The sequence below is a fragment of the Artemia sp. Qi Xiang Cuo genome, chromosome 19 (genome assembly GCF_049724085.1).
Source record: "Artemia sp. Qi Xiang Cuo chromosome 19, ASM4972408v1, whole genome shotgun sequence".
In the NCBI taxonomy this organism is placed as follows: Eukaryota; Metazoa; Arthropoda; class Branchiopoda; order Anostraca; family Artemiidae; genus Artemia; species Artemia sp. Qi Xiang Cuo.
The window spans coordinates 12,085,999-12,104,784 of NC_142812.1; the positions used below are offsets into that span (position 1 = coordinate 12,085,999).

Sequence of the window (18,786 nt, forward strand, 5' to 3'; positions counted from 1 at the left end):
GTGGAAGGGATGTTAGTTACCTTCCAATCACTTAGGACTATTATAAAGGGCACTAGTCATTCCAATTTCCAATCGAATGAGCCCTTTTCGAAGTTTCTACGACAACTGCTTCGATACGAAGTACCCTGGTCTAAAGGAAAAAAAAAATAAATACATTTTGCCGCCAACATCGTTCTTTACTTAGGCAGCGCTATTTTGCTACCTATGTTATTGAACTCTAAGATGAGCAGTCCAATTGACGACTTCGCCTCCTCTCTTTGATACAATCTCCCCCTAATTAACCTAGCATATTATGCTTTAAAATACAAAGACTTTCCCTTTTCTACTTAAACTTTATGTTATTTTTGTTATTTAAATCAATTGAAAAAATGAAATATCACATAACGAGGACTAACAAGACAAGGAGATACTCACTTCCTAAGCACCTGACACCTTATTCTGGGTATTGGCCAGTTTTTTGGGACTTCTTTGTGAAATCATCGCAATTCTATACTGGTATATACCCTTGGGATAGAAGCTAGTTATTTGTGTGGTATATAAGCTATTCTTATAAGAAAACTGATAGTCTTTGTAGTTAAGTGGAGGGGTCTAACAAGTTACGAAGATGAAATTGGTTAGTAACCTTCAATTTTTTTTACATCATGGAATGTACTAGCTAGAACTGGATTTAGGTTGCTTTCTACAAGATGATAATAAAAAAAATCATAAAATTTAATTTAATTTAAATTAAAAAAATTTAAACGAAACGTAGAAGAGTGATATAGAAAAATCCAATAGTGAAACTTGAAAGCTTAAATAAATGTATTGATGCGATTATTTCAATCAGCAATGATATTAAAATAATATTAAAGTAAGTATTGAACTAAGGAATTATTTGAAATAAAAAGAAAACTTCATATGAGTGCTCATACCAACAAGATGCGAATATCTCATAGTGAAAACGGGGCGAAGTGAAAAAGTGAGACCAATTTCTACCCCTCCCCTTCTGTATTTTTCTGAAATATTTTTCAGAAAAATACAGAAAAGAAAGAAAGAAAATAGGAAAGAAAAATACTTTCCTTGGATACATTATTTCGTTTCGCGCTGAAGAAGAGAGGCGTTTGTCCTCTCGAAATATTCGCTTTGTTGTTTTTTCGGTATTTTCATGTGGCCTATAAAAACCCCATTTTTGCTCTTTTTTCTTTCTTTATCTGAAATATTTTCATTTGGGTATAGAAATGCACTTTTTGAGCCATCCGACACGCACAACATTCAGCCTATACAGGGATCCAGGTGCCTTACTCTATGAGACCTGTTGTGCAATTGTATATCACTTTACATAAATTATCAAATTCAGAAGATGAAGCTTTAAAGTAAATATGGGATTATGAGTCTCCTTAGGTACGAATATCCCACTTGATGGCATTGCTGTCCTTAAGTCTGGGAAGCTTGTAGGCTATCATCTTGTAGGCTGAATGAAAATTCAGCCTACAAGATGATATTTAAAAAAAATCGTCAATATTTAAGAAAAACGTCGAAGAGTAACTTAAAGAAAAATACAATAGTAAAACTTGAAAGCTTAAATAAATGTATTGATGGGATTATTGCAATTAGCAATGATATTAAAGATATTGCACTAAGGAATTATTTAAAATGAAAACAAAACTGTATATGAGTGGTTATATCAACACTTCTTATAGAGGAACTTATAGTCATCCATGTACCATATCCATGGGCCCCAATGGCTTTCCTCTAATTTTTCACCCCCTCCAGTGGAGATATCAAGATATATGATCATCATACATTGAAAAGAGCAATACAGATTCAATATAATGTTGAATTTTAACATTTTATATTAAACATATATAGTAATAGTAATATTTCATTTATTATTATTCTCCTTATCCTCCTTATTTTTTTTCACTTCTTCATGATCATTTGTAGCCACCATTCGTCGCATGACAATATGATAATTACACATATCACTTATCCTACCTTATCCTACATATCACTTATCACTTATCCACTATCACTTATCCTCCTTCTTTTCTACCTAGAGAAAAGAAGAACAAATACAGAGAAATAAAAAATTAAAACATAGGCTACCAGAGATTTAACATAGAGAAAAGAATACACATGATAAAGATACAACTGATAAATTCAATATATTCGCTATGTATGTTATATCATCATAATATATTTTCCTACCTAGAGAAAAGAAGAGTCAATAGTATCAAAACTTCCAAATATAAAGAAAAATCTTAGAAAAATCAATTTTAGGGTACGAGTGGATCTAAGACACATGGGTCCAAGAGATGGAAAAAACTTTAATTTCGTGTTCTTGGTACCAAAACTGCCAAATATAAAGAAAAGTATTAACTGGACCTAAGGTACAAGGCTCAAAGAGTAAATTAGATAATTATGGAGTATGTTTGAGGTTAAAATAAATTTTAAATTTTTATCAACGTTGTCGAACCTCATCATGCTGTTTAAATACAATTTTACTTTCACTATCAAATAGGATGACGCATACAGGCCTAGGATAATTTATCTTCTCTCCAACAACTTCCTGATGTAAAGTTAAAATAATGAGGCGGAAACGATTCAATGATTTTTTCTGAGATAAAATTTAAGAATGAAATCGTAAGGGGGGGGAGTGGCATTGAAATTCGATTATAATTATTTTACAAATGAAGTTCAAACAGTATATTAAATTAGCTTCATTTCTTCTTAGATTGAAAACTTTTATTCTAATGACGAGAAGTTCGAAGTCTCAATGACAATAAGCTCAGAACAATTTTTCACCCTATAAAACTGCAGGTATAAATATTTGCATTGCTCATACTAGGTCAAAAATTCTTGTGGGATAATCATGTTAGTATTGTCTTGTAGAAAATACTGTAGGATAATTCCTATATATCGCTCACACTAGATTAACAATTATTGCATGATTCCGCTTCAAACAAGGTGCTATCTGCCTTTCTGCCAAAAAAGGGGTTTGGAAAAGGCGAAGATTTTCGTTGGTCCACGGGCCGTGTGTGTCTCCATTACCGCTAATTGAAAATCCGTGTATGATCTGGTTCAAAAAGATGTCATAAGCATACCATCTTACTAAAAATGTATGATAGAGTGAAGGAGAGAATCTAAGGGCTTAGTTTAGTACTCCAGTCACACATACAAAAATTTTTTGCATCATCCTGATTCAAATAATATGTAATATGCATACATTTCTACTAAGAAATTAAATTGGCAGTAGGAGCAGAGGGGGAGGGCCGCATGTCCAATATGTACTTTAGTAATACAGAGTAATATGATATTTTGGCGTAGTTCAGCTCAAGACAATGAGCAACCAGCTAAACTTTCTAATAAAAAGTCTTCTTTGTATTTTACTCTAGCACTAACGAGTTATTGGATTGTGGGGACATTGAATCTGGCCTGAATTGGGATTAAGTTGAATTAAGATTGAGCTAAATGGGTTTGAATTGAATGGGGTTTTAGTTACACGCGTACCTTAAATGAAACCCAGACCGAAAAGAAATTACAAAGTCGCGTAAAACATACAAATAACAGATACGAATGTAGACGAATTCTGAAGAAATCGGGGTGGGGGCCCCACTTTGACCTTAGCGGTGCCTCTGTGTCGTTGAAAGCTATTTAAGTGGAAAATAAGGAAAAAATTATAACTGAGAGGTTACACTAGACTAACTGCTTTTGGATCTTTGATGGGGGAGTCCTCCATTCATCCTTTAGTGACTGGGGTTTGAGTTATACGCATATTATAAATGAAACCCAGACCAAAAAGAAATTAAATAGTCACATAAAACATGACAATAATAGTTCATTTTTTTATATTTTATGTGACTATGTAATTTCCATGAACATGATGATACGATTGGTTCATTTATTAAATTTCTGGTACTGAGCCTGCAATTAAAACACACAGAATTTATCAACTATATGAGTTTATTCTGCTTTGGATTAATGTCGGTAATAAGTTTCTTTTGTTGAAGGTATCCAGTGCATACCCCCATCCTTTACGAAAGAAATATTATATGGACTTAGAGGCCTTATGCCCGTGCCACATTATAGTCACACTTGTCGATAAAGTCATAATTACGCACGACTACAGCGTCAATTACGTTTGCCGTTCGTAGTTTCTCGAGTTGAACATTGTTCACCTTGCAATCATAAATTTCCAGACTGACCAATCAGAGTCAAGGTTTAAGGCATAATTTTTAAAGCTAAAAAAGATGGACACTTAGAGGCAGTTGATGGCAGTTTTTCTATCTGGGAGAAGACTCTGACAAAAGTTAAGAAGACTTAGTATAAGTAGAGAACAGTTGGACACGAATTACTGTTGGTGCAAACTCTTTAAACTAATTTCTTGCGGTTTTAATTTTTTACTTTTTAAATACAAGTGTGACGCTAAAATCAAGAAAATTACCTTGTCATTAATGATATTTGGCTTTCTTTATCGATAGATCTGACTATGATGTGGCACGGATACAACGTCAACAACGCAATAAAAAAAGGTACCTCAAGGTTAAACAATATTTTAAAATATGACTAGTACTATCTGTCCCCTCATCTTATCTCAACACTATTAATTGCCACCCCTGAGACATTGGAGGTATAGTATTTGATAATACGTATACAGATATTGTCTTTTGATTTAGCTCTATTCTTTTCCCCCAAAAGCCTACTACTTACATCCCTAACCCCAAACTCAATATGCCCCTGGTAGAATCTATAACTCCTTTTGATCTGGGCTAATCAATAGCTCCATAGCCTAGAATACAAAGAGATATATGTCGAATTCACATATAAAAATGATCCTTCTAAAAAGTCATGACGAAATCAAAAGCATTCATTTAGCGAAGAATGTCTAGCTTTTGTGTTAACCATTATATTAAAATTCATAATTCTAATCTAAAGTGAGACGGGTTGTTTTTGTAAGAGAGACAGTTTACCGAACATTGAGAGACATTTTTTCAGGAGTGAACTTTGAAAGTGTAAATATATATTTTATATATTGAAAGAAAAAAAGATTTCCTTAAGGGATATTGGAAAGAAGTTGAGTATATATATATATATATATATATATATATATATATATATATATATATATATATATATATATATATATATATATATATATATATATATATATATATATATATATATATATTTGTCTGTTATATAAAAAACACCCAAGAAGTGAAGTTTGGTTAATGCTAATGAAATAAAACAAAATACGATGAAAATATAATATTTTATTAGCAAAATTGTCAAAACTACAACATGGAAACATGCGCCCAGAACGCAGAACTGTCCTCAAGAATCGCATTAAAATGAACTATGGCTTGAGCCCTTCACATGTACTCTACTAAGCATGAATGTAAATGATGGTGGGATGTACCTTAATGCCGTTTGTTCCTCCACATTGCGGAACCCCATATTCCCTCTACTTTTTGGGTAGATGCGTGTAGATGCGCTGGTTTCTGGGTCGATAAAATTATTTTTGTGGTTCACTTTCAAATGAGTGAAACCCGCTTGTTCCACCACAGTTGTGTTGTACCCCCTCCAACAATATGATATGGGTCACAGACAACAATTCGTTAACCCAGAAATAAATGAAACGAACTACAGTAACAAACGGTATTTTACTTTTAGAAAACCATGCATTGACACACGAACTGACAGTTTCAAACATGGGCTAATGTTACATTTCCAAAAATGTTGCTTCTCGTACAAAGTCATGGTGTAGCCACGGATGCTTCTCGTAAGAGTACAAAGTCGTGGTGTGTCCACTGACGCACTGTTTTGAGCAACAACCCCTTATCCTGGAAAAATATAGTTGCCTGTTCTTCGGTCCTTGCCAAATACCAAATCTTAATTTGAACATCCATGGTGGGAATCTATATTCTATCACTAGTCAAAGCAAACTAACCGGTGTTCTCACGAATCGCATTAATAATCAACTAAAATGAACGGAGTCAAGAATCACGTTGATAATTCAATTCAATTTATTTATAACCTGTCAAAACAAAAAAGGGCGCAGATCCCCTAAATGACAGAGTACATAAGGGGAAAAAAGAGAAAAGAGAAGAAAACTTATACATTGAACAAAAATAAGTAGTTTTTACAATCATTATAATCATAGACATAATCATAAATCATAATCACGAGATAATCAAGACATAAATCAAAATACATAAAAAATCATAAACCAGTCATAAAAATCATAAAAATAAAGAGGACCAATCATGATTAAGTTTACTGGCGGAAGATTTAAAATCTTTCACTCTTTTATCAATAATTGTGGAAGGAAAAATGATTTTAAATTTTTGGGACGAAAAAGAGTTACTAGTCCAAGGGGGTATATGTAAAAGGAATGTAACGGTGTGTAACGTTAGAGACAAGTGACGCATAAGCTATCCTTAACTTTTTTCCAAGATTTTGGATGGCGAGCTTAATACTTTCCTTAATTGAATTTCCAATGGGCATTCCCAGGTAAATAAAGCTTTTATAGAGGGGGATACAAGTTTCAGTAAGTTGAAGGGATTTATCAGAGTATCCTTTGAGGTTGAAACAGACAGCTACAGTTTTGTCCACACTAAAACTTAAACAAATCAGCTGATATTCTAGTTTTGACTTCAAGAAAGTTGTCTCACAACCAGAGAAAGTGCGACTCAGATTCAGGATATCATCAGCATACGTAAGTAAAGAGACGTCTAAGCCCCCGTAAATACAGGTAAACTCAATAGAACTTTGGGCTGGAATGACTGAATTATTAAAAAGCGCGGGGGAAGTGAGACCTCCTTGTCTAACGCCGTTTAGCACATTAAAAAGCTCTGAACCGCACGCACTTCATTTTGGCACGAAGATGTTTATACATGTATCGGAGACACTTTATAACTGATGAGTCAACCCCTCTCTTTAGAGCTTCTACCAAAATCAGGGCAAAAATACAAGAATCAAATGCTCTGGCTATGTCCAGTGCTCATAGAAGATTAAAATCCCCGGAACCTTCCACATCTGCAAAAACCGAACTGATGCTCAGGCAGAGAACACTTCTGGGAATTATCTCTAAGAATAATAGACTCAAATATTTTAAAAGAAGTGCTAGAAACGGTTATAGGCCGATACGATCGACAATCATCGAGATCTGTTTTCTCTTTTTTGGGGTATAGGTGTAATCTTTTTGGGTTGGGTATAGGCCAATACAAAACTGTTAAGATACAATACCTAAAGAAAAAGACATTTAAAAAAGTAACGAAAGATGCTGCAACATATTCAATCAATGCCGGCAGAAGATTTTTTCTTAATTTTTTATAGAGTAAACTCAATATTAAACGGTGTCACTATGAAGCAGAACGAATAGAATTAGCAAGCAAACGGTCAAGCTCTTTTTCATATTTAATTTCTGCAACAAGGTCAGGCGACGAGAACTGACTTTTATTAAACTGACTTTTATCAATCCAGCTTTTTTCTGGAATAGCCTACTACCGACAGAAGTCCGGTCTCTGCAATTAAAACTTTTTCACAAAAGTGAAGGATCACTAGCTATCTTATAGACATTTTTTTTTGATCAACATTATTTTGTGGTCTTTAAGGGCTCTTGTGAACTTTCTTTTTGTCTTCAGACGCAGTTCATTTACTATACCAGAACATAGTTTATTGGATTAATTCCAAATTTGGAGCCACAATTTAGCAGAATCGCAAGCTGTTACAAGACTTTGATTCTTAGACCAGTCGGCGACTTCCGTCTTTTTGCCAACACGTCTAGATGGGACTGCACATTTTTCTGCATATCGAAGCGCGGGGTTGATTTCTACAAAATAACTCGTAAGTTGTATTTCGATCTCGTACTCACTAATATAAGACCTGCATTCTGAACTAAGTAGATGAAAAGGAACCTTAATTTTGTTAAGTAACATGTCACACTCGACGATCAGCATGACTCCAGACTTGAACATAAAACCACTTTTCCTCTTGCAGGGGTTTGCTTTCGACATTGCACTCAATTGTCACACAAATAGGTAAGTGGTCAGAGTAGTAGCCTTCACGAAGTACAGAGGCTTGTTTAATGGGTAAGGAAGAAACAACTTGATCGAGGTTAAAAGCTGAAGAGCTGGGGCCGACATAGGTATAGGATTCATTTTCGTCAACTAATGAATACGAAGGGGGAATGGAGCTCCAAAGGAGCTGGCTTCTGGGGAGCCATTTATCAGTCAATCACAGTTAAAGTCATCTATTAATATCGAGTGCGTCACTGCGTCTGCGTTTTTCTTGATCGGCTTACACAGTTTCTTGCAGCCCTCCATAAACTTCGCGTCGGATTTCTCGTTACAATACTTTGTAGGTAGGTAAAAATTCCTTTTAGACATGTTCAGATATGACACGGCAAGAATATGATCCCCTGCTTCGATTATTTTACAGGGTCAGCGAGTCAAAATCATGAGGCCGCCGGAGGGGCGTCCACACGCTGTCGTTATTTTTGCCAGAGAGAAAAACACTGTGCAATCCGACGAGATTTTGATCAATTCCCTTTGGTTTGCTGACAATAAAATTTTCTTGGGGGGGGGGGGATAATATCATATTCCTTGAGCAACTGGGTCAAAATAGAAATTTTATCAGAAACTCTTCCGTTTTTATTCCATGATAGAATCGAAGTTGAACGCAGCATTATTTCGAAATCTGTTTTAGCAGAGATTGAGCTACGGGTCACTTGTAGCTATAGCAGGGGTGATTAGTAGACTTACATAGCGCACATTTAGTCGGTCTAGAACAGAGAACATTTTTGGAACTAGAGTGTCCTTCTTCGCCGCAAACTCAACAAATACAAGAGTTCTTGCACGTGCCAGAAATATGCCCATAGGCTTGACATTTGTAGCACCTTGGAGGAAGAAATAAAAATTCAGAAGCCCAAATTTTCTCAAGACCAATAGCTTGCAGATTCGCTATCACATTCATTAGATAAGTTTTTGACTTGAACTGTAACTTGAACGAACGGAAGTGACCAATTTGCTTGGCAATAATGCATTTAAGAAATAGGGTTCGTATATAATCGTCTAGAAAATCAACCGAGATACCTCTAATGATTCCGAAGTAGGCACTACTTTTAATCTTGGCCTTGACGTACGGGCTACCGCTCACAAGAGCCTGTAGCACAGCTTCTGCATCTGCTTTTGAGGCAGTGACGACACGCCAGTTTTCATTATTCGGCTTTAGCTCAACAATTTTATCACAAGTATTCCCACATACCTTTCCAAGAAATTTTTTTCTGAAACCAGGCTTGTCTCGGTCACGAGGGGGATTTTTTACTATAACTGCATACGATGGCTTTTCAGGTAGATCCAATAGTAGGGGCCAGGTAGGGCATACCTGAATTTTCAGGATTCATAAACGCATCTAACTTGTTGTAGATCTGGGTCATTTGTCTAGTAATAACTGTGGACACTTTGCCATGAACATAGGGGACCTCAGCGGGTTCTACCTGCTGAGGGAAATGAGGACAAATGTAGGAAGATTAATATTTTTTGCCTCACTAATATCGTCTTCTTTGAAAAATTGAATTGTCTTTTTAGCAATTTCAACACTCTGATTTCCTGCCTTTATTGCTCTTATCATAAAGTTCACGATCGCATTCCAAACTAGCTTTTCAGACATTTCAAACCTGCACCGAGGGCAAGTGATATTATTCTGATTCTATTATTCTCCAATATAGGTCACTAATCATAAAAATATTACTATGAAAATCCAAAGTATCCACAGTTCCCAAGGGAGTTCTCACTCAGCAAAATAATCCGTTTAAACAAAATATAATCCTTTGGTCAAAATATAAAAAGAGGTCTTCACACCATGAACTCTGATTCAATACTGAATCAGATTTCAGATGAAATTTTGAGTTCAGTTTCAAATGAAATTTTCTTTGTCTTTTAGACAGTAAGCCGACGCCAAAGCTCCCAATTTAATAATTGACAAATGGCTAAAGTATTCTATTTTCATCATATTCTTTTTTTCATCAGCATTAATCAAACCACTTCTTGAGTGTTTTTTATATAAGACAAGTACCAACACACACACACACATATATATATATATATATATATATATATATATATATATATATATATATATATATATATATATATATATATATATATATATATATATATATATATATATATATATATATATATATATATATATATATATATATATATATATATATATATATATATATATATATATATTGTTTTTTCTACTTTAGATTTGTAAGCAATTTTAACGTTTTTTTTGTATGATAATAATCACTATGACAATGTTTTATTTTATATATAATCATCTCCCTTATAATTAAATATCATATTTGACGTTTTTGAGTAATAAAGTGACAAAATCGAGTGTTTGACTCAATTGACCATTGAATTTCAACTGATGGGATCAGAGGATATTTTGTTATCTTTTTCTTACACTGCCACTCATTGTTAGAAAAATTACTGTTTTTTTTTACTTTATTTGCGTTATTGAACCACTGTTCTAAACTCTTTGCGCTCGCTATATTAAATAGTACGACCTGAATTCATTGCTCTAATTTAGTAGTGCCCAAACAAGGGTGTATCATCTGTATTGCATAGGTAAGTTTTAGTGCCTCAGGCTGTTAGCTCCGTAGCTGAAATGGCCCCTCTGCTTATTCAGCTAGTTATGTTTATAGTTCCACATCTAGTATCAGAACAAAGGACAAAACTGCTGAGTTAACACTTCCTAAAAGTAAATTTTTTTTTTTTGCGGAGAAGGTTAGCTAGTAATGAAAATGACTTTTGTACTAGTGAAAATGGTATAGGCCTATAGCTTATTGAAGTAAAATTATCATCTCTTAGTAACTGAAACCTCAAGTTCAGGCACACTCGTAAATGACTTAGGGGGCCAGAACCATTGTAAATTTTCATGAATTTTACCGTTTTCCCGTTTTATCGTTGAGTTTTACCGTTTGAACAGTACCGTTTTACCGTTGAACTTTACCGTTTAAACAGTGCCGTTTTACCGTTTGAGTTTTACTGTTTAAACCATGCCCCTATTTTTGTCATTTTAACAAATTTGGCATATTTTCCCTGACATATTTTCCATAACAATACTCCTCTTCCTCAAAAAGTATTTCTGTTTTAAAGCTTAAAATGTACCGTCCAATTCTTCAGGTTGGTTTCATTTCTCTGGCTGTCGAGAACATTGCATCCTTTGCTTTAACAGACTATACTACTCAGCTCTGTCAAATCTCAGAATTTTAATTTTTTGTCAGAACAGTCCCAATAGATTGTAGTAGCCATCTTGCCGTAACTTCGCCACTTGTATCCACTTGTTTTATCTTCTTTAGCACATATAAATATCGAAATATCTAATGTCTTCTTTCTTTTATAGATTTTGGTGGTAGCCTCTATTGTCGGCATTTCCTTGGCTTTTGAGAACCCCGAATATCGTTTTAACTTAGACACCCCTGTTTTTGCTTCTCCAGAAAAGTTAACCGAAGGTTGGTGAATTTCTATTCTCTTAATAAAATGATTAAAGTCTTCTGATTATATTTAAAACACCGTTAGTTAAAAAGATACTAAATGATCGCATGAGAACTAGTGACTTCAACAATTAAGCAAGAGACAAGACAGAACCTAGGAGGCGAAGCTAATGGAAGGGATATTTACCCCCCAGACATTGGCTCAAAATTACCATATAAAATTGAAACCTTCTTTCAAAACTATTTCCAAGAAAAAAAAGCGTTACTAAAGTTCATGGCTCCATTTCCCCCGACAAAGAAAACATTGTTTTCCATAATTTAAGGGAATCCATTAAGTTGGACCAGTTTCCAATTTTTAACGCTTGAACCTGAGGTAAGGCCAAAGTTAAAGCATTAAAGCCACCACTAATGCCTGTTTCACATAGTTTATTTAGGCCTATCCCAAAGGCCTTTAAAACTATAAACTTTTTTCTGACTCGTAGATTCTTGTCAACTGAACAGTCATTGGCCATTTTACATCCTTTTGTCAAGGAATGGTCATTCCTTTCAAGGCTGACCAAAGCTGACCATTCAAGGAATGGTCAGCTTTAATCGATCTGGTAAATTTCAGAGCAATTTCTTGTTCAAAAGACATCCCTTGACAACCTCTATCAAAAGATGTTATCTTTTGCTATGTTTTATAGATACACAACCTTATGTCTCCAAACCTTCCAAATGCGGTTCAATTCCACCTCGGGTCTTAAAAGAGTACTTACAATGCATCCTCTACAACATCTTTTTTTGTCAAAATTTGAAATTTACGTTTTCCCAAATTGAACAAGACTTCCTTGCTTATCACAAAGATATGTTAAGCAAAAAGGCTTTTGTACTGTATGCAGTTTGTGAATTCGACTTTCAGCCTGTGATTTTCCGTCACTGTAACCTCTAAACCTCTAATTCCTCTAAACCTGAGGTGTACAGGAATAAAACACGAAAAGTTATGCGGAAGACTTGTTTCCAAAGACAGTGATTACATAAGACATAAGCATTCTGTCTATATAAACAATAGCCATCCTCAGCGGAATAGAAGAGTTTAATAAAGCAAAGTCACTGAAAACCAAATTAAAAGAGCCTTAGTTTTTTACAGCACAAATTTCAATCTAAAATTTCTGCCCTTAATATTTCTTGGTTTATTTGTGTTAACCTTTTATTCTTTTTCCCCATTCTTACTTGCAAACCTTGATTAGCCTTGTGCAAGGCCGTATACAGTGGAGGGGGGTTGGGGGGTTTGACCCCCACTCCAAAGTGTTTGTCCGATTCGTAAAAACATAACAAAATTTAATATAAGCAATTTGTTATGCTTTATCTTAGTTAGTTGTGCGTACCCCCCCCCCCCCCCCGCCGAAAAAATCTTTTTGTTGGTCATGTATCCAAAATGATCACTTAAGTTTCATTTGAATCACGGTTTTCATTAATAATGATTTTTTCTTTTTTTGTAACAGATATGCAGAACAATTTTTGTAGTTGCTTAGTGTACAGGATGCGACGTAGTGTATAGCTCCTTCAATTAGCAGGAAAATGAACAATCACGATATTGCTATTTGTATTCTAAGAGTAAACTGGTGTAGAAAATGACAGGTGGGTATGCATCTCAGATTTGGGTATGCATCCGACAGTTACGAAACATGTTATGGCAACCTTAAGCCAATGAACTCCTTACCACATAGAACAAAAAAAAAAAAAAAAGCACTAACCAGTTTCTTTATGGTGCAATAAAAAGCTTGTTTGTATAAATTTCATATGCGAAGTTTGCAATCCGTGTTAACAGTTAGAGCTAAACGCATTATACTGTTTTTATTTCTTTATTTTCTTTCTATTATTTTATAGTTTATTCTTCATAAGCTTATCATAAAGAGTTATATTCTCAGTAGGCTAATCAAAATTTCATAATAAATGTTATTTTGTCTGGCAAGATTCTGTGTAATATATAAACATATGTCGCGTCAATATTCCATTAGTATGTTGTGTCACGCCTCAAAAATTTATGTTTTGCTCATAGGTAGTGCTGTCATACTGTTGAACATCCAACCTATATAAAATAAAAAGGAAAATTCATCAAAATATTTTCAGTGAATCAGAAGCAACGCTATAGCGTTGCTTATAGTAAAGGCCATACGGCTCCAATGTTTTATTATTTATTAACAAAAAAAAAAATTTCCAAAAAATAAGTTTTTCAAAGCAAAGTAAAGGCCATTTTAAATTTAAGCTCAGCAGATACAAATACCTTTTAAAATTCAAACTCAAAACGACCAGAAATTACTATTAAAGAATAAATGAAACACAAAACGAGCAGGAATTAAATAAACAATCATAGCAAAAACATAAAACAAGCAATAATATAATTGAATAAATAGATCTTGAACCGAGTAATGCTTAGATTGAATATGAAAATCAAGCTAAAAACGAAAAAAAAATATTTTGCTATTGAAGTATAAATGAAACTTAAAACAAACAGAAATTAAATAAACAATCAACGCAAACAAATATTTAATAGATATTAATGTAAATGAATAAATAAATCTTAAAACGAGTGAAACTTGAATTGAATATGAAAATCAAGCTTAAAACGAACAAAAATCAGTACAAACAAGAGTTTGGGTATCGCCTCCTTCTCTCACAGTAAAATTCTAAAACCTATTGCGTCATTGGCGCTTTACTGAAAACCAATTTTTATAACAAATACTTTCTTTTGCACTCAAAAATTGAAAATAAACATTAAAATTACCGTAAAATGTTGAACTGATGAGCTTTCAGCAATTAATATCTTTATACATCCAATATTCAGTTTAATTTATTAGTTCTTTCTAAAGCTGTTCAAGACGAATATAGTTTCACTACAAACAAGAGTTTGGATACTGCCCCCTTCCTTAACTGTAAATAAAAACCAAAAGCCTACTCCGTCATTGGCGCTTCACTGAAAAGGAATTCAACTTCAATTCAGTTTATTATTGGAATAAAAACATAAAACAAACATCAATAACAATAAAGATCCTAGAAGAGAACTGGTTAAGCACCAAAAAAAAAAAAAAAAAATAAAATAACACTGAAAAAAAAGATAGAAGAATAAAACATGGGTAATTAAAGCAAATTGGTTAAAAGTTGAAAGATTAAATTATATTATCAGGTTATGTCATATTGTTTTACGGCGTGCAGAAACTTGTGGCTAGCTCAATACTTGAGGGTATTTTGTTCTATTGAACAATAGATTTGTAAATGGGAGATTGCTGGGCAGCACTAGAAAAGTATTTAGGAATTATAAAGGCTCTAATGGATGAACGGAGACAGTGGGCTTCTGAATTATTAATATTATAATAGGTAAGTAGTTGAGGAGGAAGATTATTGTGGAAACCAGAGTAAGCAAGCGATAAGTTTCGTTTTTGTAAGATTTGATCTAGTGGGGCTTACCCAAATCTGAGTACAAATCACGGGTTGTATACAGACGAGGAAGCCGAAAAACGGCTTTAATGGCAGGGTTTTGGGCACATTTGTGTTTTTTAATGAAGGACCGGTTTGTATTTCCCCAAACTAATCCGCAATAAGAAAAGTAAGGGAAAATAAAAGAATAATAGAGGGTTACTAGGATGTCAGGAGGAAGAAAATAATTCACACGGTTAATCACAGCTACTTTTCTCAAAATTATTGCTGTGATGTAAGAAATATGATTAGAGAATGACAAGCATGAGTCAACAAATACACCAAGAAACTTGGCAGCCTCCACTTGCGGGAGGATGTCGTAGGAGTTCTTGAGACCAAGAGCAGGTTGGATTACGTCTTTGTTTTAGGAGGGTTCTGAATAATACTACTTGACTTTTTTTGCTATTAATGGTCATGCTATTCCTAAGGCACCACGCCTGGACTCTGTTCAGAAGGACATGGGCAGAGGTTATTGCCGATGTTAAATTGGTGCCAGTGATGAAGAAGTTGCTGCATCACCAAATAGTACAGGATACACTGAAGGGCCTAGGTCCATAACAAGATCATTGATGTATAGGAGAAATAAAATCGGGCCTAAAACAGAGCCTTGCGGGACACCCCTCCGAACAGGTAAGGGCTGAAAGGATACTCCACCTAAGCTCACACTCTGTACCTTTCCAGATAGATAAGAATAAAACCAAGAGAGGGGAATACCACGAATACCGTAACTATTTAGTTTACTTATTAAAATACTATGATCGACCGTGTCAAAGGCCTTAGAGAAATCCAAAAATAAGCCAAATACAGTTTTTTTTAAGGTTGAGTTGTGAGCGCATGAACTGTGTGGCGTCAATTAGAGCATGAGAAGTTGAAAATATCGGCCGAAAGTCATATTGGTAAGGAGAAATCAAGGAAACGGAGTGCAGACTGCCAAACAGAGAGGGATACACGTCTGAAGATGATTCTCTCGAGTACTTTGGATATAACAGGAAGAATTGAGATTGGACGATAATTACCTATCTCAGTTGGATCGCCCTTTTTAAGAACTGGAATAACAATGGCTGACTTTAGTAAATCAGGGAAAACTCCGCGGGTTAAAGACAGGTTGGCAATGTGCTTGATGGGCTCGTAAACAAAACGAGACATGGTCTTCAGGAGCTTATTACTTAATCCAAGACAGTCAGGTGTAAAACTATTAGGGAGAGAACCGGTGATATGGAGTACTTCATTGCTATCAGTTGGGCAGAAAAATATGGATCTAGAATTGAAGCAAGGGAGTACAGCCTGTAAGGAGGAGCGGGAGCCAGTATGAGGAGCATTAGAAAAAAAATTATTAAATGCGTCAGGTGCATGTAAAGGGTCAATTAATCTGCCATTTGTGTATTTAAGGTGAATAGGTATAGACTTTGATTTTCTATTTTTTGAGAGTAACAAACAGTTCGTGGTGACGAACTGTAAGTAAGGAGCGACCTGGCTCAATAGTAACCGAAACTCTAGAAAACGGTATTTTGATACCAATATATACATCAAAAGAATCAGATTTTAATGCTGATTTCAAATATACAAGTTTCATCAAGTTTAGTCCTACCCATCAAAAGTTAAGCAACTGAGAAAATTTGGCTGATTTTGGAAAAAAGGGGGAAAAACCCCCTAAAAGCTATAGAACCTTAATGAAAATCGCATCATCAGATTGAGCGTATCAGAGAACCCTGCTGTAGAGGTTTCAAGCTCCTATCTACAAAAATGTGGAATTTTGTATTTTATGCCAGAAGAAAGATCACGGATGCGTGTTTATTTGTTTTTTCCCAGGGGTGATCGTATCGACCCAGTGGTCCTAGAATATCGTGGGAGGGCTCATTTGAACGGAAATTAAAATTTCTAGTGCCCTTTATAAGCGACCAAAAAAAATGGAGGTAAACTAGGCCCCCTCCCACGCTCATTTTTTCCCAAAGTCACCCGATCAAAATTTTGAGATAGCCATTTTGTTCAGCATCTTCGAAAATATGATAAGTATGTCTTTTAGGATGATTTAATCCCCCGAAGTACCCAGGGGGAGGGCTGAAAGTTGTGAACTTTACCCAATGTTAACATGTAGTATTGGTTGTTGGGAAGTATACAGACGTTTTCAGGGGGATTTTTTCTGGTAGTGGGGGGGGGGGGTCGGGACTTATGTGGGAGGATTTTTCCATGAAGGAAGTTTTCATGGGGGAAGGGACATTACTATGAAGGGGACGCCGGATTTCCCAGTATTATTTAAAAAAAGATCAGAAATTAAATATAAAAAAACAAGTTTTTCAACTGAAAGTAAACAGCAACATCAAAACTTAAAACGAACGGAAAATATTACATATATGATTGGGTTCACCCCCTAGGCAATACCTTGCTCTTTAAGCCAAAGATTTTTTAGTACTTTCATAAGAGTTATTTATTCTAATTAACGGCCATTGTGATTAAGCGGTAATTTTTAAAGAATAGGAACAAAATTCGAACTTTAGCTTAAAGAGCATGGTATTGACTAGGGGGCGAACCCCCTAATATACGGATTATTAATATATGAATACAGGAGTTCGTTACGTAAGTTAATTCATAAGTTACGTATATTTATTACTAATAAAAACGTTCGTAAATAAAATCAAACAAGTTTTGAGAAAGCCATTTAACCAAATAAAAGTAAAATTAATATGCAAATTTGTTTTAATTATTCATGTACGGTGAGCCAAAATGAAAACCTGCATTAATTCAAAAACGTTCAAAAATTAAATAAAAAAAATAAGGTTTTTAAACTGAAAGTAAGGAACGACGTTAAAACATAAAACGAACAGAAATTATTGCGTATATGAAAGGGGCTGTCCCCTCCTCAACGCCTCGCTAATTACGCTAAAGTTTGACTTTCTCACAACTCTATTTTTTTAAACAATGAAAAACTTTAGCGTAAAGAGCGCGGCGTTGAGCAGGGGACAGCCCCTTTCATATACGGAATAATTTCTGTTCGTTTTAAGTTTTAAAGTCGCTCCTTACTTTCAGTTAAAAATCACTTGTTTTTTTTATTTAATGTCATTAATGGTGAACCAAATCTTTTTTTCAGGTTTCCTTTGCAATTGAGAGTTTTTGTATATTAATAATTTTCTTCGCTTCACGGATGAGTTTAGTGTATAATTTTGTATAGTTTTTAGAATTTGATAGGTCAATATCACTACTGGTCTTACAGGCTGACTTATATAATTTGTTTTTACGACATAAGGAGACAATGAGTCTATATGACATCCAGGGGCATGTAAGGATAGTTTTCCTGTTTGGTTTACAAATAGGGAAAGTTGGATGGATAATCTCACTTAGCCTTTGTGCAAAACCATTTGTGGCAGAATTTACCTCTTGACAATTTAAAACATCGGACCAGTCAGTGGTTCTTAGGCAATCGATAAAATTGGTTATATTTTCAGAGCTGTAATTTCTAGTAGGTGTTGGGATATTAATTCTAGAGCGTAGAGGTAGTGTTTGCGAAGGTAGGGACAAGTAAATAGGAAAATGGTCTGACAGCTCCGAAAATATTATATTTTAGGACAGGTCATTTCCCGGGGAAGTGGATACAACAATGAAATCAATTAATGTTGAAGTTGATCTCACAGGGTCAACTCTACTGGGGAAAAAATTGTGGATAGAAGACCACTCGCGGTTACTGATTCAAAAAAAGTATCAGATTTAATATTTTTACCAACATTGAGTAGGTTACACTATTGCCCTTTTCTGGGGTAGATTAATGAAATTAGAGAAATCATCAAACAGATTACAAAAACAGAAGGTCGGAAATGGGGGAGGTTTATAAAGCAAGGATATTATATAGG

The 18,786-nt window shown here is 34.6% G+C and overlaps 1 protein-coding gene across 1 annotated transcript in view; it reads left to right on the forward strand.

The window, feature by feature from the left end:
- Positions 1–521: 521 nt before the first annotated feature.
- Positions 522–18,786, forward strand: part of LOC148940508 (uncharacterized) — a 33,196-nt gene continuing 14,931 nt past the window's right edge. The window contains exons 1-2 of the mRNA XM_089105237.1: positions 522–613; positions 11,401–11,509. Of these exons, the coding sequence (XP_088961363.1) occupies positions 605–613; positions 11,401–11,509 (118 nt within the window). The 5' untranslated portion in view covers positions 522–604. The remainder of the gene's footprint in view (positions 614–11,400; positions 11,510–18,786) is intronic.